The sequence below is a fragment of the Perca fluviatilis genome, chromosome 22 (genome assembly GCF_010015445.1).
Source record: "Perca fluviatilis chromosome 22, GENO_Pfluv_1.0, whole genome shotgun sequence".
NCBI lineage: Eukaryota > Metazoa > Chordata > Actinopteri > Perciformes > Percidae > Perca > Perca fluviatilis.
This window is the reverse complement of record NC_053133.1, coordinates 21,383,953-21,409,269: the sequence shown is the minus strand read 5'-3', so window position 1 is coordinate 21,409,269 and position 25,317 is coordinate 21,383,953. Positions and strand designations below refer to the sequence as shown.

The 25,317-nt window shown below is 37.9% G+C and overlaps 3 protein-coding genes across 13 annotated transcripts in view; 1 reads left to right on the top strand and 2 right to left on the bottom strand.

Annotated features, from left to right (window-relative positions):
* Positions 1 to 247: 247 nt before the first annotated feature.
* On the bottom strand, positions 248 to 15,663 carry LOC120552202 (protein adenylyltransferase SelO-like). Of its 3 annotated transcripts, XM_039790031.1 has the most exons (19): positions 14,578 to 15,663; positions 14,371 to 14,489; positions 14,153 to 14,281; positions 13,495 to 13,559; positions 13,329 to 13,385; positions 13,062 to 13,160; positions 12,497 to 12,564; positions 12,290 to 12,377; positions 12,117 to 12,186; positions 11,747 to 11,819; positions 11,581 to 11,664; positions 11,348 to 11,477; positions 10,851 to 10,895; positions 10,653 to 10,734; positions 10,014 to 10,106; positions 6,758 to 6,834; positions 6,531 to 6,574; positions 6,334 to 6,413; positions 248 to 673 (listed from the first exon to the last, which is right to left on the bottom strand). In XM_039790031.1, exons 1-19 carry the CDS (start codon positions 14,813 to 14,815, stop codon positions 551 to 553), a joined length of 1,764 nt encoding a protein of 587 aa, XP_039645965.1. In that variant the 5' UTR covers positions 14,816 to 15,663; the 3' UTR covers positions 248 to 550. The 3 variants fall into 3 exon arrangements, with proteins under 3 accessions (XP_039645965.1, XP_039645966.1, XP_039645967.1); XM_039790032.1 differs by lacking the exon at positions 11,348 to 11,477 and having other exon boundaries at positions 11,577 to 11,664; XM_039790033.1 differs by lacking the exon at positions 248 to 673 and having other exon boundaries at positions 6,333 to 6,413; positions 6,531 to 6,593.
* On the top strand, positions 15,654 to 22,630 carry pdss1 (prenyl (decaprenyl) diphosphate synthase, subunit 1). Of its 2 annotated transcripts, XM_039790034.1 has the most exons (11): positions 15,654 to 15,833; positions 16,993 to 17,057; positions 17,532 to 17,667; positions 18,271 to 18,401; positions 18,611 to 18,752; positions 18,859 to 18,970; positions 19,921 to 20,030; positions 20,134 to 20,214; positions 20,324 to 20,437; positions 20,624 to 20,704; positions 21,571 to 22,630. In XM_039790034.1, the coding sequence occupies exons 1-11, from the start codon at positions 15,681 to 15,683 to the stop codon at positions 21,709 to 21,711; spliced, it is 1,266 nt and encodes a 421-aa protein (XP_039645968.1). In that variant the 5' UTR covers positions 15,654 to 15,680; the 3' UTR covers positions 21,712 to 22,630. The 2 variants fall into 2 exon arrangements, with proteins under 2 accessions (XP_039645968.1, XP_039645969.1); XM_039790035.1 differs by lacking the exon at positions 16,993 to 17,057 and having other exon boundaries at positions 15,705 to 15,833.
* A 583-nt stretch (positions 22,631 to 23,213) lies between these two features.
* abi1a (abl-interactor 1a) overlaps positions 23,214 to 25,317 on the bottom strand; it is a 55,303-nt gene continuing 53,199 nt past the window's right edge. For all 8 annotated transcript variants that reach the window (XM_039790019.1, XM_039790022.1, XM_039790025.1 and 5 more), the window contains one exon: positions 23,214 to 24,830. In XM_039790019.1, the coding sequence (XP_039645953.1) occupies positions 24,655 to 24,830 (176 nt within the window). In that variant the 3' untranslated portion in view covers positions 23,214 to 24,654. The remainder of the gene's footprint in view (positions 24,831 to 25,317) is intronic.

Here is a 25,317-nt window from a genome sequence, read left to right as displayed (position 1 = left end):
TTTCTGATATACAGAGTACCCGATTAGTTGTCAAATGTCTATAAATCTAAATAAAACCTGGCATAAGAATGCATGAACATCATTCTTTTATTGGACTGAATTACTGGGTCTTCTTCCTGTCATCAGGTACAACCTATTATGTAAAAAACACTGGAACTTGTTTTTATTCTGTAGCTCTAGTGTGTGCATACTTTATGTGAACAGGGTGAAAAGTCATACTGTATGTCAAAGGCAACAGGACAACCTCCACTGTAACATCTTCACATTTATTTTGGTGTCAATATGGCATTACAAGCTATTTGGAACTTCCAATCAGTCAAAATACAATTACCGTAGTTTAATTCTTCAGTACACCGAGAACTATGTATTTTTTGTTGGTCACTGTAGCCATACGTGGTGGGTAATCTTAGCAGAAAAGACCATTTAACAGCAATGACCTTGACATTTTGGACCACATTTTCCACCAGCATGAGAATTTACTATAACATGAAAGCTCAGGTATGCTATGATTTTTCTTTACTTCAGCGTTCTTGTTCTATCCAAGAATCTCTCAAGAAGAACAGCTGACCTTTAACCTCTTAGCCCATAGGGGAGGTCTTGCTGCATAGCCCGCTTCCTCTGCAGTCTCTTGTGTAACAAAGGGAAATGACAGTATATGGTACAGCAGCTCCACCTAGTGACGGAAGAATAAAAGACACAAGGTTAAAATCAAACAACTTGTAACAGAAAAGTAGTAGAGCATTGCTTTGATTTTTGGATAATATAACAAATAAATACAGGGCATATCCTGGAATCCTGAGGTAAAATGTAATACTTTTATAATATTTAATATGAGTAATGAAGTCATACTATTCTATGTTAAACAGTCAGCATAGTATATTATAAAAAAGTAATAGTATAGTATGGCAAAAAAAGTCAAAGGTCATAGTCTAGTATGTCGAAAAAAGTCATAGTATAGTATGTTGGGGAAAAAAAGTCGTAGTATAGTATGTCAAAAAAGGTCATAGTATAGTATGTTTAAAAATTCACAGTATAGTACGCTGAAAAAAAGTCATGAATAAAAAGTCATAGTATAGTATGTCAAAAAACATAGTATGTCAAAAAGTTATAGTATGTCGAAAAAAGTTAAAGTATAGTATGTCTAGAAAAGTCATAAAAAGTCATTGTATAGTTTGTTAAAAAAGTCAAACTATACTTTGTCAAAAAAAGTAATTAAAAGTCATAGTATAGTATGTTGAAAAAAAGTCATGAAAAAGTCAGTGTAGTATGTTGAAAAAAGTTTAAGTATAGTATTTCGAAAAAAGTCATTGTAAAGTATGTCGAAAAAAGTAATGAAGTCATTAATAAAAAGTCATAGTATAGGATATCAAAAAAAGTCATAATGTACGTCCGTCGAAAAAAAGTCCTAAAAAGTCATAGTGACGTATGTCGAAAAAGTCACTAAAAAGTCATAGTATAGTATGTTGAAAAAAAGTCATAGTTTAGTATGTCAAAAAAAGTCATAGTAAAGTATGTAGAAAAAAAGTCATTAAAAGTCATAATATACTGTAGTATGTCAAAAAAGTCATAGTATAGTAAGTTGAAAAAGTCAAAGTATTGTATGTCGAGAAAAGTAATAAAAAGTCATAGTATAGTATGTCAATAAAAAATCATAGTATAGTATGTCGGAAAAAAAGTCATAGTATAGTATGTCGAAAAAGGTCACACTAAAGTATGTCGGGAAAGTGATAAAAAGTCATAATTATGTAATATGTCAAAAAAAGTCATAGCAAAGTATGTCGAAAAAAAGTCACAGTAAAGTAAGTCAAAAAAGTCAAAGTATTGTATGTTGAGAAAAGTAATAAAAAGACATAGTATAGTAAGTCAATAAAAAATCATAGTATAGTATGTTGGGGAAAAAAAGTCGTAGTATAGTATGTCAAAAAAGGTCATAGTATAGTATGTTTAAAAATTCACAGTATAGTACGCTGAAAAAAAGTCATGAATAAAAAGTCATAGTATAGTATGTCAAAAAACATAGTATGTCAAAAAGTTATAGTATGTCGAAAAAAGTTAAAGTATAGTATGTCTAGAAAAGTCATAAAAAGTCATTGTATAGTTTGTTAAAAAAGTCAAACTATACTTTGTCAAAAAAAGTAATTAAAAGTCATAGTATAGTATGTCAATAAAAAATCATAGTATAGTATGTCGGAAAAAAAGTCATAGTATAGTATGTCGAAAAAGGTCACACTAAAGTATGTCGGGAAAGTGATAAAAAGTCATAATTATGTAATATGTCAAAAAAAGTCATAGCAAAGTATGTCGAAAAAAAGTCACAGTAAAGTAAGTCAAAAAAGTCAAAGTATTGTATGTTGAGAAAAGTAATAAAAAGACATAGTCTAGTATGTCGAAAAAAGTCATAGTATAGTATGTTGGGGAAAAAAAGTCGTAGTATAGTATGTCAAAAAAGGTCATAGTATAGTATGTTAAGTAATTGTAGAATATGTCGAAAAGTCTAAAGTACAGTATGTCGAAAAAAGTCATGAATAAAAAGTCATAGTATAATATATCGAAAAAAAAGTCATAATGTACAGTATGTCGAAAAAAGTCCTAAAAAGTCAAAGTATAGTATGTCTACAAAAGTAATAAAAAGTCATAATATACTCTAGTATGTTGAAAAAAGTCATAGTATAGTATGTCAAAAAAAGTCATAGCAAAGTATGTCAAAAAAAGTCATAGTATAGTATGTCGAAAAAGGTCACACTAAAGTATGTCGGGAAAGTGATAAAAAGTCATGGTATAGTATGTCGAAAAAAGTAATTGTAGAGTATGTCGAAAAGTCATGAAAAGTCTAAAGTACAGCATGTTGAAAAAAGTCATGAATAAAAAAACTAGTATAGTATGTTGAAAAAAAGTAATGTATGTCGAAAAAAAGTCATAGTGAAGTATGTCAAAAAAAGTCATAAAAAGTCATAGTATAGTATGTCTAGAAAAGTCATAATATACTGTAGTATGTCGAAGAAAGTCATAGTATAGTATGTCAAAAACGTAAAAGTATAGTATGTCTAGAAAAGTCATAATATACTGTAGTATGTCAAAGAAAGTCATAGTATAGTATGTCGAAAAAAGTCACAGAATAGTTTGTCAAAAAAAATCATACAATAGTATGTCGAAAAAAGTCCTAATATTGAAAAAAGTAATAATTGAAAAAAGTCACAGAATAAAAAGTCCAGTATAGTCTAGAAAAGTCATAAAAAGTCATAATATACTGTATTATGTCAAAAAAAGTCATAGCAAAGTATGTCGAAAAAAGTCACAGTAAAGTAAGTCGAAAAAGTCAAAGTATTGTATGTCGAGAAAAGTAATAAAAAGTCATAGTATAGTATGTCAATAAAAAGTCATGGTATAGTATGTCGGAAAAAGTAATTGTAGAGTATGTCAAAAAGTAATGAAAAGTCTAAAGTACAGTATGTCGAAAAAAGTCATGAATAAAAAGTCATAGTATAGTATATCGAAAAAAAAGTCATAATGTACAGTGCCTTGCGAAAGTATTCGGCCCCCTTGAACGTTTCGACCTTTTGCCACATTTCAGGCCTCAAACATAAAGATATAAAACTGTAAGTTTTTGTGAAGAATCAACAACAAGTGGGTCCCAATTATGAAGTGGAACGAAATTCATTGGCTATTTCAAACTTTTTTAACAAATAAAAAACTGAAAAAGTGGGCGTGCAAAATTATTCAGCCCCTTTACTTTCAGTGCAGCAAACTCTCTCCAGAAGTTCAGTGAGGATCTCTGAATGATCCAATGTTGACCTAAATGACTAATGATGATAAATATAATCCAGCTGTGTGTAATCAAGTCTCCGTATAAATGCACCTGCTCTGTGATAGTCTCAGAGGTCCGTGTAAAGCGCGGAGAGCATCATGAAGAACAAGGAACACACCAGGCAGGTCCGAGATACTGTTGTGGAGAAGTTTAAAGCCGGATGTGGATACAAAAAGATTTCCCAAGCTTTAAACATCCCAAGGAGCACTGTGCAAGCGATAATATTGAAATGGAAGGAGTATCAGACCACTACAAATCTACGAAGACCCGGCCGTCCCTCTAAACTTTCAGCTCATACAATGAGAAGACTGATCAGAGATGCCGCCAAGAGGCCCATGATCACTCTGGATGAACTGCAGAGATCTACAGCTGAGGTGGGAGACTCTGTCCATAGGACAACAATCAGTCGTATACTGCACAAATCTGGCCTTTATGGAAAAGTGGCAAGAAGAAAGCCATTTCTTAAAGATATCCATAAAAAGTGTCGTTTAAAGTTTGCCAAAAGCCACCTGGGAGACACACCAAACATGTGGAAGAAGGTGCTGTGGTCAGATGAAACCAAAATCAAACTTTTTGGCAACAATGCAAAACGTTATGTTTGGCGTAAAAAGCAACACAGCTCATCACCCTGAACACACCATCCCCACTGTCAAACATGGTGGTGGCAGCATCATGGTTTGGGCCTGCTTTTCTTCAGCAGGGACAGGGAAGATGGTTAAAATTGATGGGAAGATGGATGGAGCCAAATACAGGACCATTCTGGAAGAAAACCTGATGGAGTCTGCAAAAGACCTGAGACTGGGACGGGATTTGTCTTCCAACAAGACAATGATCCAAAACATAAAGCAAAATCTACAATGGAATGGTTCACAAATAAACCTATCCAGGTGTTAGAATGGCCAAGTCAAAGTCCAGACCTGAATCCAATCGAGAATCTGTGGAAAGAACTGAAAACTGCTGTTCACAAACGCTCTCCATCCAACCTCACTGAGCTCGAGCTGTTTTGCAAGGAGGAATGGGCAAAAATGTCAGTCTCTCGATGTGCAAAACTGATAGAGACATACCCCAAGCGACTTACAGCTGTAATCGCGCGCAAAAGGGGGCGCTACAAAGTATTAACTTAAGGGGCTGAATAATTTTGCACCGCAATATTTCAGTTTTTTATTTGTTTAAAAGGTTTGAAATATCCAATAAATTTCGTTCCACTTCATGATTGTGTCCCACTTGTTGTTGATTCTTCACAAAAAATTACAGTTTTATATCTTTATGTTTGAGGCCTGAAATGTGGCAAAAGGTCGAAAAGTTCAAGGGGGCCGAATACTTTCGCAAGGCACTGTATGTCGAAAAAAGTCCTAAAAAGTCATGGTAAAGTATGTCGAAAAAAGTCATAAAAAGTCATAGTATAGTATGTCTAGAAAAGTCATAATATACTGTAGTATGTCGAAGAAAGTCATAGTATAGTATGTCAAAAACGTAAAAGTATAGTATGTCTAGAAAAGTCATAATATACTGTAGTATGTCAAAGAAAGTCATATTATAGCATGTCAAAAAAAGTCACAGAATAGTTTGTCAAAAAAAATCATACAATAGTATGTCAAAAAAAGTCCTAATATAGTATGTCGAAAAAAGTCACAGAATAAAAAGTCCTAGTATAGTCTAGAAAAGTCATAATATACTGTATTATGTCAAAAAAAGTCATAGCAAAGTATGTCGAAAAAAAGTCACAGTAAAGTAAGTCAAAAAAGTCAAAGTATTGTATGTTGAGAAAAGTAATAAAAAGTCATAGTATAGTAAGTCAATAAACAATCATAGTATAGTATGTCAATAAAAAATCATAGTATAGTATGTCGGGAAAAAAAGTCAAAGTATAGTATATCGAAAAAAGTCATAGTATAGTATGTCGATAAAAAGTCATAGTATAAAATATCAAAAAGTTACAAACAGTTATAGTATAGTATGTAAAAAAAGTCATAAAAGATCATATTATATAGTATGTCGAAAAAGTAATAATAAGTAATTATATAGTATGTAGAAAAAAAGACTTAGTATAGTATGTCGAAAAAGTAATAATAAGTAATTATATAGTATGTAGAAAAAAAGACTTAGTATAGTATGTCGAAAAAAAGTCAATAGTATAGTATTTTGAAAAAAATGTCATAAAAGTCTAGTATATAGTATGCCGAAAAAGTCACAGAATAGTGTTTAAAAAAAATCATAAAAGGTCATGTTATAGTATGTCGAAAAAAATCATAAAAATGTCATAGTATAGTATGTCAAAAAAACTTGTATGTTGAAAAAAGTCATAGTATAGCATGTAAAAAAAAATCATAAAAGCTCATAATATAGTATGTCGAAAAAAATCATAAAAAGTCATAGTATAGTATTTCACAAAAGTCATAGTACCGTATGTAATAAAAAATGTCATAGTATAGTAAGTACAAACAAAAGTCAGATTTAACTTTACAGGTACATGTGATCAGTTAGTGGTATGGTACTTTAAACTGCCTGCCTCAATCTCATACACCCACCTCAGAAAAATCATTCATCTCAGCTTTACTTATAGCAGACTCTGCCATCCAGTTCCTCAGCACATATCTCGGATTTACATCTGTAAGATATTTTTGGCAATCACATCATCACATTACAGAAATCTGTATAATTGAATTCCTTCTTACTGACTATCAAACTTCAAATGTATAAATCAACACTAGCTTTAGTGGCTTACTTTTCATCCTGTGTTGACGATCCAAATCACTATTATTTTGTTGTCTGAACAGAGGAAACAAATCTTTAAATCCATTTGGATATAATCCAAAAAAAAAAAAAACTAAGTTATGATGCTAAATAGAAATGAGAGTATATAATAGCAAGTGTTTTCAAAATGAAAAAAAGAACGACAACATTTCAGAGAAACTTGGGTTTCATCACATTTCTTTACATCTTTTTGCTTACCTACTGAGCCGGAGCAAGTACTTGCTGAGCCAATCAGAGAAGAGCTTGTGGGACGACAAGTCCTCAAAAGCCCACATCTAATAAAAAAATAAAATAAAAGGTGTCTTAAAATATAAATTTAACATATGAATAGATACACCGGTTCTGCATAACTTTTGCTGTTGTAGCAGCAGCTTTTTGTATGTGGATTACCTGCATACTTCTAACACAAATTCTCTATTCAAATAGATTGAGATAATAATCTGCAACACTGTCATATACGTGTACCTTTAGTCATATGTATCCCCATTGAGTCATCCTATATTTTACTTTTACATTTACTGCTCTATTTATTTTATTATTTATTTCAGGTTTATTTATCAGGAACAATGCACACTAATAATACATCAAATTAAAATGTGTCAGAATTAGCCTGGAGGCTATTTTACATACGCTGTCCCTGGACTGGTGGTAAGAGGTCACCCTAAAATCAGATAAAACGAGTAAGCTATCAATAATACTTTCAGATTTGGCCCTATACAATAAAAGATAATCATACTAATGCTCAAAGACAACAACATAAAAACAAGAACAGTTGGGTGACATCAACACAAATACACAGCTGAAATGCCAGACCAGATAACAAACAAGGCAGAATAGCAGAGACATACATTTTGGTGGACATGCAAAAAAACATCATTGCTGGAACGATAACAAGCAACATACTATTTCCCTAACTATACAATAGTGAAACAGACACACAGGCAGAGCACAAACAGACAGACAGAGCAGGAGAGCAATTTTTAGTGCCTAAACTAATGTTGACAGTGCTGACTACTTGTTAGCCACTTCTTTAAGTTAGGTTTAAATTAAATGTTCTAATGTGACTTAGGATAGAGTTCCACCCATGAGAAGCCCTAACTGAAAAAGCAGTTTGACTAAATGCACCTCTTCTTAACGGGACAATGCAGTCGCCTCCGTGTGGATCTGTAAGCAGTTGGTGCTGTGCCCACAAACTGGCTCAATACAGGAGGAGCTAGTCCATGTTAGATGTTGTACACAAGACAGAGATCTGTTTATGTAATCATGTTTTCCCAACTTAAAAGGTTAAAAGGTATATATATATATATTTTTTTTTTTAATATGGCAATGATGATGGTGTATGGATTTCTTATCTTATCTTATCTAAAGACCTAATTAGAAGACACACAATGTCACATTGCCAGATGACATCTTGGACATGCAGTGCAAATACACCCCAGCAGTGAGTGCTCTGTGCAGATATTAAAGGTCCTATGACATGCTGCTTTTTGGATGCTTTTATATAGACCTTAGTGGTCCCCTAATACTGTATCTGAAGTCTCTTTTATATAGACCTTAGTGGTCCCCTAATACTGTATCTGAAGTCTCTTTTATATAGACCTTAGTGGTCCCCTAATACTGTATCTGAAGTCTCTTTTATATAGACCTTAGTGGTCCCCTAATACTGTATCTGAAGTCTCTTTTATATAGACCTTAGTGATCCCCTAATACTGTATCTGAAGTCTCTTTTATATAGGCCTTAGTGGTCCCCTAATACTGTATCTGAAGTCTCTTTTATATAGACCTTAGTGGTCCCCTAATACTGTATCTGAAGTCTCTTTTATATACACCTTAGTGGTCCCCTAATACTGTATCAGAAGTCTCTTTTATATAGACCTTAGTGGTCCCCTAATACTGTATCTGAAGTCTCTTTTATATAGACCTTAGTGGTCCCCTAATACTGTATCTGAAGTCTCTTTTATATAGACCTTAGTGGTCCCCTAATACTGTATCTGAAGTCTCTTTTATATAGGCCTTAGTGGTCCCCTAATACTGTATCTGAAGTCTCTTTTATATAGACCTTAGTGGTCCCCTAATACTGTATCAGAAGTCTCTTTTATATAGACCTTAGTGGTCCCCTAATACTGTATCTGAAGTCTCTTTTATATAGACCTTAGTGGTCCCCTAATACTGTATCTGAAGTCTTTTTTATATAGGCCTTAGTGGTCCCCTAATACTGTATCTGAAGTCTCTTTTATATAGACCTTAGTGGTCCCCTAATACTGTATCTGAAGTCTTTATATAGGCTGTCTCTCTTTATATAGCTTGTGCCCCTAATACTGTATCTGAACTCTTATATTTGTACGGTCTTTATTAGTGGTCCCCTAATACTGTATCTGAAGTCTCTTTTATATAGCCTTAGTGGTCCCTAACTGTACTTTCCCTCAGAAGTCTCTTTATATAGGCCTTAGTGGCCCCCTAATACTGTATCTGAAGTCTCTTTTATATAGACCTTAGTGGTCCCCTAATACTGTATCTGAAGTCTCTTTTATATAGGCCTTAGTGGTCCCCTAATACTGTATCTGAAGTCTCTTTTATATAGACCTTAGTGGTCCCCTAATACTGTATCTGAAGTCTCTTTTATATAGACCTTAGTGGTCCCCTAATACTGTATCTGAAGTCTCTTTTATATAGGCCTTAGTGGTCCCCTAATACTGTATCTGAAGTCTCTTTTATATAGACCTTAGTGGTCCCCTAATACTGTATCTGAAGTCTCTTTTATATAGACCTTAGTGGTCCCCTAATACTGTATCTGAAGTCTCTTTTATATAGGCCTTAGTGGTCCCCTAATACTGTATCTGAAGTCTCTTTTATATAGGCCTTAGTGGTCCCCTAATACTGTATCTGAAGTCTCTTTTATATAGACCTTAGTGGCCCCCTAATACTGTATCTGAAGTCTCTTTTATATAGACCTTAGTGGTCCCCTAATACTGTATCTGAAGTCTCTTTCCCGAAATTCAGCCTTGGTGCAGAATTACAGCCACTAGAGCCAGTCCCACAATGAGCTTTCCTTAGTATGTGCCATTTCTGTGTCTGTAGCTATTGAGGAGGAGAGAGGGTGGGCAAGGTGGAGGGTGGGGGTGTGGCCTTGACTTTGCTCGTTTGAAAGCCATGATGTCTCTTTCTCATGGATGGGCCAAAATTTCTGCGCGGGCAAAGCAGAGAGGGGAGGTAATCTTGCTCCTTATGACCTCATAAGGAGAAGATTCCAGATCGGCCCATCTGAGCTTTCATTTTCTCAAAGGCAGAGCAGGATACCCAGGGCTCGGTTTACACCTATCACCATTTCTAGCCACTGGGGGACCATAGGCAGACTGGGGGAACTCATATTAATGTTAAAAAACCTCATAAAGTGACATTTTCATGCCATGGGACCTTTAAAGATGTCCCCTACACCATGCTGCTTCTGTTCTACCTGTGTGAAGTTCCTGTTGTGAAGCTGCTGGACTGGAACTTCACTGAGCTGCCTGAAGACCATGGTGAAGTCTGACTTTGTGTCCTCCATCATCTGGAGAGGCAAACCCAAATTAGATAGGGAGTAAAAGATAAAATCCAATGTGTACCTAGCAGGGCTGCACGATATGAGGAAAATATCTAATTGCGATTATTTTTGACTGATATTGCAATAGCGATATGATTCACGATATTGGAGGGAATAATCCGTTTTGTATAATTATTCTCATTTTCATTGAGAATTATTAACACTGAAAGAAATTAAAATGATTATAGTGTGATTTTTGCGAGGATCTGTACCAAATAAAGATGTTTTCTTTAGTCTGTAGGATACGATTTGTAGGCCGGGACGTCTCTGCAGCACCACAATACTTCATTCAGAATGGTTCAACACATTTTGCCATTAACAAATATTGCGCCCCCCTTAGATTTGGATATTGCACTAGTCCATGTTGTGATTTCGATACAATATATATTAATTGTGCAGCCCTAGTACCTAGCCAATAAAGGGCCAGTGATATTAAATTAATTTAGTAGACTGAGATGAACTATGTAAAAATGTCTATTACAGTAACCATGCAACTTATTGTCAATGACTTGCCTTAAGCAGGAAGGCAATGAGGTAACCATCCTCCTCGTCTTCACCTAGAAGCCCCAGTTTAGCTTTAAATAACTGATGAATCCTGAAATACATGCATGAATAAGGCTTGAAAATAATATAGTTTTAGTCTCACTGCTTGGATATAGCATTAACAACAACATGAAGAAAGGACAAATCATAATATCACATAGAGCTCACCTCATCTGGTAAATATCAACATATCCTTTCAAAATAATTTTAGCCCTGGGAAAAAAAGATAAGAAGCCAAGTAAATCCAAAGGTAACCAAAATCAAGGTAAAGAGTAGAAAGAGAAGAATATGATGTATTTGTACTATAGTTTGACAAGGTTGCTGACCAGTGGTGGAAGAAGAATTCAGATCCTTTACTTAAGTAAAAGTATTAATACTGCACTGTGAAAATACTCTGTTACAAGTAAAAGTCCTGCATTGAAAATGTTACTTAAGGTGGCCGGGTTGGCTCAGTGGGTAGAGCAGGCGCTCTGAGAGATATACTGAGAGGTTTATGCCTTGACGCAGAGGTCCAGGGTTTGAATCCGACCTGTGACGATTTCCTGCATGTCTTCCCCCCTCCCTCTCTCTCTCTCTCTCTCTCCCCTTTCTCACCTAGCTGTCCTGTCAAATGAATAATTGTCTTAACAGTGCCTTAATATAAACTGTTGTCATGGAGTTCTTACTCCTCATGCTGTTTTTTAGAAAGCACAGGGCCGAGAGCCGCCAACAGCTTCTCAAGATTGACCAGTCCGACGTTGGCTTGAGCTCCGATGCTGTATCTGCCCTCATCGTCAGATGTGTTAGGGACAAAATCTGCAACATCAAAGTTTAGTTTGATATTGACAAGAACTGGACATTTTGTTATTTCAATTAAACACAGACATTGTAAACACAGACATTGTGTAATCGTACACACTGGGATTATACGACTCCATGAAGCCAAATGGTCCGTAATCGATGGTGATAGACAGGAGGCTGAAGTTGTCCGTGTTGCACACACCTGTTGTGATGAAACACAATCTATATCAGTAGATGGTGGTATAAAGTGTATGATAAAATGTGCAGCCGGAGCATCTTCTCACCGTGTGCAAACCCAACCGACATCCACTGGGCGATTAGATGTGCCGTTTCATTTACAACTGTGGAATAGAACACCTAGAAAATATAAAACACAATACTAAGCGTGAAACAAATAATACACAGCAGGCAGAGACACAGTAGCATACTGTTTCTGAAAGGTAAAAAGCCTCTTCACTCTTTACTTATCACACTTGCAGTTTTCCTGGATTTACTATTTCACTCAGATTATGTGTTAACAGTTAAATTCCAATAATGAATGGAAGAGGGATACCTTCATTTTGTTATTTTCTATACTAAGGTAAGATCGTGTAAATTGTATCGGGTGAGCCAAATAATAATGACTACTTTGTTTTGTTTTTTAACCTAACTTACCAAATATTTATCTGGGTCATCTGAATTGATTGAAGAAAAATGTTCATCAATCACAAAGTTCAACAGCTTTCTAAGATCAACAGAACAACAGCATTATGTTACAAGCTGCAGTATACGGTATGCAACAGGAGACCATGGAATGAGAAGGAAGCCTGAAAGATCACCAGACTCACCTCAGGAGCTCTATCTCTCCACTTTGAGCCAAAATTTCTAAAGAGCCAATGCGAAACCATGACTTGGCTAACCGGAGAACGACAGCTCCTGTAAAAAGAATAAAGAAGCTAAAAAAACAAACATGTAATGTAATGAAACATTAAGTTATTGATAATTAGTAAAAAAAATATCTATTTGTGAAGTACTTTTGCATGAATAAACTGCACCTCTTTCTGTCTTCACATTGCCGTTGTAGAACTGATCCCTTATCACCGGCTCGTCACTTACAACCAGACTTAAACAAAGCAAAGCATTATTAGATCAGTAACAGATACAAATTTTTTCCAAAACATTTCTGTCCTTTCATTGGTGTCAAACACAAGCCCCTGTCTTAATTACATTTTTATGAAGGTAGTTCATCTTGGTTTATCAATCTGAATGCCAAATGAATGTTGAGATGTACATGTTTACACAGTTACTGGCCTTCTGCAGGGTTCTTAAACATGTCATCATGGGAAGTAGAAGAATCAAATGTAACAAATTTCCAGGTTCAGAATTATTTGCGGCTTGTTAAACACTTTTGAAATGTTGTTGTTGTTTTTTTATCAAATTTTGGGATGTGCCTGGGTTAAGTAAATGCTGTAAGCTACTGTATAGGGTCCAGCTAACTGCGAAGAAACTGGACAAATTCTATGAATCCAATGTACAATATTAAGGCCTATTAAAAACAAACACATCCCTTGATATGTTAACCCCGTTTGTTGTCTTTCATGCATCACCTGTCCCTCTCACCTGGCAGCCCTACTGGTTGGAACACCAAGGAAATGCATGGCTTCACTGCACAGGAACTCCCTTACAGAAGAACGGATCACGGCTCGACCATCTCCTGACCTGCATTAAAATGTTCAAATTCGTATTGGAATTTCAGATAAAGAAAGTTGCCTCTTGCTGCTATTTGGTATCACAGACATGCAATTTTGCCAAATGTGGCAAAGGGAAACAAGGGGGGGAAAAAAGGAAGAAAAACACAGAAGTAAAATGGTATGCTGAAAAACATACCTTGAATAAGGTGTCTTCCCAGAGCCTTTAAGCTGCAGTTCCCATACTTCGCCTTTCCTGTGGGTCATTTTTTATAAGGAATATAAATTAAATCTTAAATTGGCAATGCCTCTTGAATACAAAGTACTTTGAATACACTAGGAACCTAATTCAAAAATATTCTCACCTGTTGGTATACTGACCAAGGGAATGTGCACGACCATCGCCCAGCTGACCTGCCCAGTAGCCAAACTGATGGAGATATTTACAGTCAATTTTAATGTCACCAACTGTTCTAGTCCACGGGTGTTATTATCTTAAAGTGCTCATATTATACTCATTTTCAGGTTCACAATTGTATTTAGAGGTTGTACCAGAATAGGTTTACGTGGTTTAATTATCAAAAAACACCATATTTTTGTTGTACTACACATTGCTGCAGCTCCTCTTTTCACCCTGTGTGTTGAGCTCTCTGGTTTAGCTACAGAGTGAGGCATCGCAGTTCTGTTCCATCTTTGTTGGGAGTCGCACATGCATAGTATGTACTGCTATCTAGTCAGTTGCAGAGTATGAGGGCGTGCCACACTAGCAGCTAGGCGAGCATTATAACGTGTTACAAAGTGACGCACGTTTATCACAGAAGTAAAGGCTGGACTACAATAGAGCTTGTTTCCTTGACTTTGCTAATAATTTAGCAAAGTCGAAGGAAATTAGGCTTAATTTTGCCCTCAGTTAATTAATTATGTGTTGAGGATCTGTTTTTGAAACTTGATATGTTGCAATTTGTGTTTGTATTTTTAATTTTATATACAATAAATGCACGCCATTAGCAAATTAATCATTACCTGATGACCTCCATATCTGTGGGCAAGGGGTACAGATCCTAATGGCAGTCTTCCCCCACTGGCAAAATGCAGGAAATCATCTGACTGGGTTACAGCCACATCCAAGTCTAAAATCCCTTCAATGACGTCCTGTTGAGACAAATTCAGATATAGTTGAATACTTCACATTTTACTGTGAAGACTGTTCTGAGGTGCTGCCGCTGATATTGTAACATCACCTTAGAAGTTGCTGCTAGTCTTAACGGGTCTTTCAGTGGGGTTGGATTGGATTTGGAGAATATGCAGTGCTTTACAGAGCGAGCAAAGTTGCCATCAACCTCATCGATCGGGAATGCTTCTGCAGAGGACCGAAAGGATTAAATTGCAACATTATTATTGTTATTACTCTTTTTACTGACCTCAAAGACACACAAATCGCATTTTACCTATTAGCTTCTTGCAGGACACTCTGAACTGGTCCAGGTCCTGTATAAGGTTTGAAATGCTCATGTTCCACCTGGATTTGACAGTGTGTTGGGAAAGCTTGCTCTTTGATCCCTTATTGTCATGGCTATCACTATTGCAGTCATGGTGAGTACTTTGGCAGAACTCCAGAACATGTACATATGTGAAGCTGGATGCTGCTACCAGAGCAAAAACTAACACTTTGCGGGGGCTCCACATGTCACAGACACAGCAACCTGGCTGTAAGCACTGATGTGGTTGTAGATTTGAAAATGGGTAGTATTATTTCCAGCTGGTGCACACATTTGGGGGAAGAAGTACCTGGATCCCGTACTTCACTAAAACTACCAGTACAGTAATATCGCAGTAATAATAATTAATCTATACAACTGCATCATATTGTTTTGATCGTATGTGTAAATTTTGAACCTGCATAGAAACAAGTAGCCTAACTGGATCTGCAGTGGTCTCAAAAGTACAGCCTTTTCACTCTGACATGCAGTGGAGTTTAAGGTGGCATTACCACGCAAAGTAAAAGCATGTTATCTTAAATTATGATAATGTGATCTTAAATTCAGGAAACTTGTTTTTTCAGTTTTAAAGCAGTAACTAAAAAACAATGACTAAAACTCAACCTAGAATTTTTTTTTTTTAAACAGCAATGTGTAAATAAAAAGCTAGGTTTATTCGGCATTACATCCAAGACAATAGATCAATACGTTTCGAAAACACCAGCAATATTTACTACTACTAGCTACGTTACAGCTATCTAACGTTAGCTGTTAGCAACCCAGCTAGCTAGTAGCCCCCAAATTGTACACAAGACACATTTCCCCGGAGACGTAAGACAACTTCCTATCTTCAGTTTAAACAGACAACAATCGGTGTTTACATGTACCGCTGTGTCCCTGACAATAAAGTAATTTTCGAGGAATTCATTAATATTTATATCAACTCTCTCCACCATATATGGCCATTGTTTATACCCTACGTTAACGTCAACACCATACGTAACACGGTAACTGACTTCCGGTTCCGCTGAAATATATATATATCCTGTGCCGAAGCCCCACCGCTTGGGAACATGGCGTGCCCGTGGTTGAGGCAGTGCAGAAGGTGGAGCGCAAACTGTACGAGCACGAGTTTGTTTGAAACCTTGTGGCATTGTAACGGCAGAGCTGCGTTCCCTGCGTCCTGTCTGGGGCAGAGATCCTGGAGCTCCGGGCCGGGGAATGAGGTGAGTTGGTGGCTGACTGTTAGCTGGGTATGCATGCCGGACTACACTATTTTTCCTAGGATGGCACACCCTAATCTCTCTCTGATTGGCTATTACTCGTTGTCTTCGTTGGTTGGGTTGGTCAGGTTTAGGCAAGAGGAGTGGGATTGGTTAGGCTAAGGGTAATAATGTCAGGGTAAGCCAATCAGAGCCAGAGTAGGGCGGGACATGCCTTCGCCATCCTAGGGAGTAAAATAAACGTGTGCTGTCAAACCCGGGAAGGTCACTGGCAAGCTGTCAGCCATCCCCGCTGAATGGTAGTACTTTTTAGCTGACGGGGGTATTCCTACACTATTTGTATCTTTTCCTGGTAATGTAATGCCTTTTGTCTTTCGCGAGAGTGTCTCGTGTTTTGTTAGTATATCTTAGATGACTGTTGACCCATCGACTTGTTGCAGGGGTTGTTGGCTCATTCAGAAATCACTCAGCACAAATAAAGGTCAGGACCTGCCCCTGATATTACAGATTCATTACTGCGAGCACTTCCCTTTACTTGGCTAGCGGTCTACCTTGAGTCTAACACATGTTTTGTCAAGTTCCTGTTCATTTCGATTTGATCTTTCTTTCATTCATTCATTTGTAATCGACAAACGTGCGTTACTCCCATTTTGTTTATTGACTTGACATTGTATTGTTGGTCATCTTTGCCTTTTATATACACACCTATTTTTAATTACTTGTTTGTACATTAGGTCTGTGTTTATGTTTAGCTCATTGTTCAGCTCGTTGGTGCTTGTTTTTTCTTTTGTCTATTTCTATCTTCATGTTAGTTAGAACAATTGGAACTGTGTGTAGGTACATTGAGAATTTCAAAAACCAGAGTTCTTGTATGTGTAGGCCTACTCACATACTTTGCTAATAGAGGTGATTGTAATTACCATAATAAAACCGTTACTAAATGCTAAAAAGAGTCAAAGCTACTACCCCCCCCCCTCCCCTTCTTTTTTTAAACTTCTTTTTGTGATTAAATTAACCAAAATGAGTTTGTTTAAAGACTTCTCCAAGCTGACAGGAATACAATTCTTGGGGAGAAATGCAGACTCTGTTGGCCTAAAAGTAGCCTAATATAACAAACATAAGGTCTAAAATCCTTTGGTATTATGTCCTTTTGTTATTACAGGGGCCACCATCAGCACTACCAACACAGATACACGCCAAAACTAACTTTACCACATCTCTCACCAGGTGAGTTTTCTTAACCAAAGGCTTTGCACTGTACAAACTATTTATTGCATTTTTGCACATTATAATAATGGTCACCTTACACCACCAGACAGTTTTAGCATGCTATAATTTAGCAATTTTGGTTAAACATCAAGCAACGCAAGATTTACATTATCTCATGAAATTGGGTTTTTTGCAGGTTTTTTGCTGTGAAGTCCAGGAAGAGTAGTGGTTGCCCCGGTAACGGCTAATGGCTATCCAAATAAATTACTGATACATATAAGCCAATATTATTCCTTATTACTATTGTAATGGTGTTGTATCCTGTACACATTGTGAATAAAATTAGACTTTGTAAATAGAATCGACATAAACCGTATGTTGTACCACAGGGATCAAGATATAGGCCATTTTCAATCAAATATTCCACCTTGTGATTACTTTGTGCTGTTCTGTATTTCACTGTTACTGTGTATTGTTTGTCTTTCTCTCCAGACACAAGTCACGGTTGCTGAATCCCACACTACAGCCTCGCTGTTGCAGAAAGACTGTACACAGTGATGCGAAGCTGAAGGACCCCTTCACATTAGCCCAGAAAGATTTAACTAATTTATATGATGACATCAGAAAGGTACATTTTCAATACAGAGAGTGTACTTGCTATATGTCTCTACATGTAAAATAATGGGAATTTTCAGCAAACATTAGGGTAGTTAGTATATAGAGACAGGAGGATTTGAGGCTTGGATTTGACCTCGCAGCTGCATTGACCGTTCAATAACAGACAACAAGTGAGCCACCCGATCAGAATCAGAAAAAGGTTTATAGCCAAGTAAGTACTTACAAGGAATTTGCTTTGGTGGTTGGTGCATACATAAACTAACAAACACATTGAACATTAATATGAAATAAACTAATACAGAAACACATATACAAAATAGCTGTTTAACATAAGAAAAAAGAGGCTGAATGGATTAAGTGCAGAACATGCAAAACATATACCGTATGTGCAATGGGCAGGTGTATTAGTCCAGGATGTAGGTTAATGCAAAGTGTAGTGGGTGGGGGGTGGTTTAAGAGTCATCTCTTAAGTGTTGTCATATCAAAAAGGTATTGGTTAGAAATGAACCGAAGACATTTTACAGTCATGTTGTGTTTGGCAGCTGTTTATCTTGGACTGTAGTTGTTTGTGATGGAAATAAAAGACATGGATTTGTGTTACTCTGCCTCACAGGAGCTATTTGTATCCAAAGAAGAGCTGAAGTCTCTATGTGACTACTACTTTGATGGAAAGGGCAAGGCCATCCGACCGTTGATAGTTGTCTTGATGGCCCGGGCACTCAACATCCACAGCAACAGAGCCGGGTAAAATTGGATCACCCCAGACTTAGATATTTCAACTACATTTATTTTTTTTACCATTTACTGCTACTGCTAACCCAACATGACCTATGATACATTGTAGAGGGGAGGTGCACCACACCCTGTAATAACTCTTTAATATATGAAGCATAATCCAGCATTTTATTTCATGTCACTTTCCGTTATCTGTTCTCTGTCCTTGTCCTCTGTAGAGATTTGATCCCAGGGCAGAGGCACGTAGCTATGATCACCGAAATGATCCACACTGCCAGCCTGGTGCATGACGACGTTATAGACGGATCAGATAAACGAAGAGGAAAGAGCACCATCAATGAAGTGTGGGGTGAAAAAAAAGTAAGGGCTCAAAAACCTTTTCTTCGCACTTCATATTTACTACTTTCTACTATTGTCATTATATTTTTTTAAAGGATATGAATATCATTTGTTTTCTCCCTTGCAGGCCATCTTGGCTGGAGATTTCATCCTCTCAGTTGCCTCCATGGCCATGGCTCGTATTGGTAACAACACCGTGGTAAAAGTGTTCGCCCAGGTGATTGAGGATCTGGTACGAGGTACAGCAAATCAAGTTGTTCATGCCATTTTGCCATGTCACTCAGCAATGATCTTAATAAAAGTTGGAGCTAAACCTGTACGAAGCATTTGTAAGCACATCGGAAGCTGTAACTAGTAGCAAAAGCTGCTTAAGGGGTTACCGGTAGTTCCGATTTTTTTTGAAGTGGGGTTGAATGAGATACTTCTCCAAAGTAGCTGGTGGTCGGCACGCTCCCAGCATGGAGAAGCAGGCAGGAGTAATGGAACACAAGCTAAAGCAATGTACTGCTGTGGACGGGGCAGCAGCTAAACATATTTAGCCACCTAAGGTTTAGGTGTACACTGTATTAAGAATACTTTCCCCGCTTTACCTTGCCGTCAGACAGCCCTTTCCAACATGGACCTAAAGCTGTTATGCCTTTCTTTAAAGCCACCAGACTCCTTTTACAAAAAGTTATTTTACCTCGCAGAACACGCGATATGCTGGTATACCGCTGCCCCAATCGGTTAGATGGTTTGCTAGTTCCTAACTATTTTAAAACACCATAGTCACGCAACAATACAAACCTAACTATCCGATCGAGGCAGCGGTAGACCAGCAACTCCTGTGTTCTGCGAGGTAAAAATGACCTTTTTGTCAAAGGAGTCTGGTGGCTTAGAAGAGAGCACAGATGTTATACAACTGCTTCAGTTCTTTGTCATAAAGGACTGTCTGATGGCTTGTACAGCGGTGAAAATATTCAAAATGTAGCTAACACTTAGACAGATATGGATTTGTTTTTTTTAGGTGTCTAAAATATGTTTAGCTGCTGCCCCAGTCCACAGCCGCACAATGCTTAGCTTCCGTGTCGTTGTTTGTAAAGCATACTGGAAGCTGCTACTTGTAACAAAAGTTGTTCAAAGTGCCAGAACCCCACATCTGCTAGTACATCTATTAACAAACTCCCTAATCTTATGTCTGTGCTTCCAGGTGAATTTATGCAGCTGGGCTCGAAAGAGAACGAGAACGAGAGATTCAAACACTACCTTGAGAAAACTTTTAAGAAGACAGCGAGTCTTATTGCAAACAGTTGTAAAGCAGTATGTACACTCTGTTTCCACACAAATATCAGAGTTGAAGAAAACCCTTTGTTTCTACACTTCATGTTTGTCTCTGTTGACTGTCTTTTCTCTTTCATTCAAGGTATCCGTTCTGGTAAATTCTGATCCTGAAGTTCATGAAATAGCCTACCAGTATGGTAGGAATGTTGGCATTGCATTTCAGGTACATTCTGTAGTTTCTGCTTAAATCTTTTTAAGCCCTCTTAATCAAGTGGCAGTACCTAGGTACCATTGCACATAATGGTGTGTGAAATTAAACTTTTGTCTTGTAGCTGGTGGATGATGTCTTGGACTTCACCTCAGGAACCAATCACCTGGGGAAGCCCTCGGCTGCAGATCTCAAACTGGGCTTGGCCACTGGACCGGTCCTGTTTGCTTGTCAACAAGTGAGATTCAGGATCAGGATTTTTATAGTTGGTTATAAAAACTGTACATCTACTGTATATCAAGTTACTCGAACACACACACACACACACACACACACACACACACACACACACACACACACACACACACACACACACACACCATCGCTGTCTACCGTCAGTCTTAATTTGTTTCTGTCTCCTTAGTTTCCTGAGCTCCATTCAATGATCATGAGGCGTTTCAGCTTAAAAGGAGACATAGAACGAGCCTGGCAGTTCGTCTTTCAGGTAAAACCAAGAATAAACTGAAAACAACTTAAAATTAGCAGGAGAAATCCATGAAATGTAAGACTTTGAAATGCTTACAGATACACATTTCTACCTTAACTAGACTAAATATTTGTTTCCTGTATAAGAAATTTTTATTGTACTACTCTGATGTACAATAAAAATGTCTTATACAGGAAACAAATATCGAAACAATATTAAGGTTTGTGATATATTAAGTGTGTGAGCAAGACCTTAAAGGTGCTCTTAGCGATGTCGCGCGTTTTTTAGGCTACAACATTTTTTTTGTCACATACAGCAAACATCTCCTCACTATCCGCTGCCTGTCCCCTGAACACACTTTAAAAAAACGCGGTCTCTGTTGACAGCCCAGGCTTCACAAACGGCAAAAAAAAAAAAAACTGCACCACCAAACATAACCGTGTTCCAGCCAATAACCGACAAGAAGGATTTGGGGGTTAGTGCGCGGAAGCATGAGGGGGAGGGGACGGGATGAGGAGGAGGAGGCAGGGGCGAGCTAGTCTCAGTTTTGTTTGACAGTACTTTGAACGTCAACAAGAAGTGCCGTTACCCAACATCGCTTAGAGCACCTTTTTAACTAAAGATATTGAAACCTAAGCTACGTGTACTTTCAGTTAGTGATGTAGGAAGGGGGTTTTAATTTGTACAGTGCTCTTTCTGAGGGCTCGTTGATGCCAGGACTGATATGCATACTGGCATGATTACCAGTACAACTCAGTGTTCTCCACTCAAGCTGCTGAGATTCACAAAATGCAATCAGACTGTTGAAAAGGTTGTTACAGAACATACAGTCAATGGTGAAGACTAAAACAATGTGACAACCCCTTCTTCTTGTTCCGTTTTAGAGCGATGGCGTGCAACAGACCGAATACTTGGCCAAGCGCTACGGTCAGGAGGCCGTGAGGCAGATCAGTAGGCTCAGGCCGTCGGCAGAGAGAGACGCCCTCATCAGTCTTACCGAGATGGTGCTCACCAGAGACAAGTGAACCTCCACTGCTGGGCTCCACTGCTGGGCTTCACTTCAGGCAGCTACCTGTGGAAAAGAACTCACCCTGCCGCCCCGTGTTTGCACATACCAGGGTCGGACAGCAACTACGAGAGAAGAGATGGGAATTGGGTTCGGAAGGACCTCTGGTGCTGGTTTTAGCGCCAACTCTAAATGAACACTTAATTACTATCAAGTGAGCAAAACCGCACTGAGGGGTCTCTCTCTCTGCTAAACAATTATACAATACATAAATACACTTGGTTTTTTAGTGCTAATCCTTTGATTCAGATTTCCTGAATGTTACCAACAGCGATGATTGGAAAAGGAAATATTATAAGCTTAAATGATTGGGTGACGCTGAAAACAGCAATCCAACTCAGCTTCATTCAGTACTGTAACTGCAACATCCTCCCAGTGCTTGACACTAGCCAACTTTGACAGAAAGTTTGTGACGCGGTGGCGTCGAGCCGTGGCGGCATGATTGCAAAATCTGTGTAATTCCAAACGCAATGGAAGTGAAACGGTGTCATTGGTGTGTAAGTTTGGATCTGTTATCGTTAATCAAGATCCGTCCACACCTCAGAGGCCAAATAGTTATGTCTTTTCAACTTGTGAAATGTTATTTAATGCAAAGTGTCCTGTAACAACTAAAGGCCCCGACACACCAACCCGACGGCTGACTGTCGGCAGAAAAGGCAGTCTGACTGATCAGTCGGCTCCCCGAGGTCCAAAAAGTGCTTCGGAACACACCGACGCAACGCCGACTTGAGAATATACGTTCTGCGCGTGCGCGAGACGTAATACAAAAAAATTTAAACTGGAAATGACCAACGCGGAACGTTGGTCTGGCTTCTCCAGCTGACAGATAATGGCGGCTTGTTCGAAATCCGATCTCGTATTTTACGAAAATAGTTGACCGAAACGTGTTTCTGAAAACATTTTAAGTGAGAAATAGGCCGTGCAGTTGCTGAATCTGTCTTCATTTCAGATCGACAAAGGTCAGTTTGAAAGATTTTCGTCAGATTTTGAGAGGCGTTCATCACTCATCCCGCTCGCCATTTCCGGTTTAGCACTCCACCAATCAGATTGGTCATTGAGTCCGACTGCCCGCCCTCTGACCCAGCGAGTCAGGTCGGCCAAAATGAACGCCGAAGGCCCCTCCCGACGGAAGACGGCTCTGAACACACCGAACAGACTCGAGTCACTGACCTCGCCAGACTGTCAGACGGCCGATTATCGGGTTGGTGCGTCAGCGCCTTAAGGCCTTAACATCTACAATGACGTGTAGGACAATAAACCAACAATTGTGCTTTTTTTATATAAGCCAAGCCTTCAGTCCTATTTGATTGATTTTTAAGTGACCACACATGCATGTTGTACATAGAATTGTTTATTATAAAAGACTGTACATTAATTTTTCAATCAACATATTATATGTACAAATGAAGGGCAGACAGAGAAAGATTTTAATGTTTCTACCCATGAAATTGAGCTGGAACATTTTTTTTTTTTTTTTTCTTTTTTCAAATTGGAAATTTCTAAAGCAAACTGGCAAAATATCAAGGCGTAGGCTGCAGAATCCTGCAATGATAAACGGTCAAAAATTAGTTCATGTTAGATGGTACGTCCAAGGTCCAACAGGGAAAAAATACAATGTCAAGATGATTCCTAGACCTGAGTGACAGCTGATATTGATTGGCTGATTTTACTCAGAGTTAAAATATGAACACCTTTGCAGCCCAGAGGATTTCATGTTCAGAGCATTCAACATGCTCCCTGAACCCAGAGCAGGTCACCGTTGCTTTGTGAAGGCTGAGGAGGTATCAGAGTTGTTTATTGGTCTACGTTACATCTGAATTGTCGCACGACAATTCCAGCCTAATTATCGCTGCACACTATCTGCTGTCTATCAGAAGCACAGTTCGTTATTGACAGTTAGCAATGGATCCTATAGATTTGATGTGGATTAGTATGAAATTAAAAACAGTGACGTGACATCATCTTAAAATGCTAAATGGAATGTGTTACCTTGCTTCAAATGGATCCAAATGCATGAAAAACTAAACTCCATTTCATTTTTTTTATGATTGAAATGCAAATCGGCATTGAGAGACCACGGGGCAAGCCTGAAATCTACTTCAAATCTAAAAAGCTCAGTGATTTCAACAGTGTCATAAAAATTATAAAAGGTGAATACATTTACAACATAATGGAAGCATAATGGCAATAAACTTAATATTACATTATATCTCTTAAAAGTTTGCATGCTTTAACGCCAAGACTGATTTTTCAGGAGTAATTGTCTTTAAAATACCATACACAGTACTTAAATTTGTAAATTATTGACAGGCCATCTTATTTTTTAACAAATGAGCCTTATGGAGTCGCTGAGGGCGCCACTGGCGAAAAGTATTATATAATCGACATTCACCGAATTCACATTACAGAACCCCAAGTGGCTGCAGCTCACATTATATACAACGGAAAGTACAAACACTTCAACTGAAGGTGTTTACGTGACATGGTAACATTTAATTTGTTCCATCAAACCAAATGCTCTTGTTCACAGGGGATTCGGTTCTGAATCGCAAATCGGTTTTGTCCAGGCAAGATGATGTCGTACATCCTTCAGCTGTGTGACCATTGCCTTTGAGTTCAACCGGCGTGAGCATGTGCAGTCCAACTCTTTAGAAACATTTTTTTTTTTTTTTAACATATTCCATAAATGTCCCCTACCCGCCCATATAACACCAAAATAAACTAAATAGATATCACTTTTCATTTTATTTGCAATCAGTAAGGGAAAGAACATTCTGTCATATCAAAAGGAGATCATACAGTCATGTCTATGCGTCTCAGGAGTTGAGATTGCGGCGGTCGGTCTCTCAGTGGATTATGATGTGACTGAATAAATAGACTTTACTGTTACTGCGAGGTCCCTTCAGTCGGCGTAGTGCATGATGGACTCCACGTAGTTGCCGGGGAACAGTCCGGTGACGCCGTTGGAGACGCCCTCGAACCAGCCGTCGTCGTTCTTCTTGATGACGTAAATGATTGACCCCTCCATGAAACTCAACTCGTCCTCCTTGTCAGCGCTGTAGTCGTATATGGCCACCACTGAGGAACAGGGAAGGAGACGTTGGTTCAGATTAGCAGTGAGCAGTGGTGGAAAAAGTAATTCAGATCCGTTACTTAAGTAAAAGTACAAACCCCAATTCCAATGAAGTGGGGGATGTTGTGTAAAACGTAAATAAAAACAGAATACAATGATTTGCAAATCCTTTTCAACTTATATTCAATTAAATACACTACAAAGACACAATATTTAATGGTCATACTGATAAACTTGGTTTGTTGCAAATATTCACTCATTTTGAATTTGATGCCTGCAACACGTTCCTAAAAAAGCTGAGACAGGGGCATGTTTACCACTGTGTTACATCACCTTTCCTTTTAACAACACTCAATAAGCGTTTGGGAACTGAGGACTCAGATTGTTGAAGCTTTGTAGGTGGAATTCTTTCCCATTCTTGTTCGATATACGACTTCAGTTGCTTAACAGCCCGGGGTTTCCGTTGTCGTATTTTGCGCTTCATAATGCGCC

Bases quoted from the DNA above. Each gene is read 5' to 3' on its own strand.
- LOC120552202 (XM_039790031.1), bottom strand. From the start codon at position 14,815: ATGTGGAGCCCCCGCAAAGTGTTAGTTTTTGCTCTGGTAGCAGCATCC. The intron at 13,161-13,328 runs GTATGTTTTTCA...ATTTTAATGCAG, and splicing joins GGGAAGACACCTTATTCAAG to GTCAGGAGATGGTCGAGCCG. The intron at 12,378-12,496 runs GTGCAGTTTATT...TTCTTTTTACAG, and splicing joins CAATGTGAAGACAGAAAGAG to GAGCTGTCGTTCTCCGGTTA.
- pdss1 (XM_039790034.1), top strand. From the start codon at position 15,681: ATGGCGTGCCCGTGGTTGAGGCAGTGCAGAAGGTGGAGCGCAAACTGT. The intron at 17,058-17,531 runs GTGAGTTTTCTT...CTTTCTCTCCAG, and splicing joins TTTACCACATCTCTCACCAG to ACACAAGTCACGGTTGCTGA. The intron at 20,438-20,623 runs GTGAGATTCAGG...CTGTCTCCTTAG, and splicing joins TCCTGTTTGCTTGTCAACAA to TTTCCTGAGCTCCATTCAAT.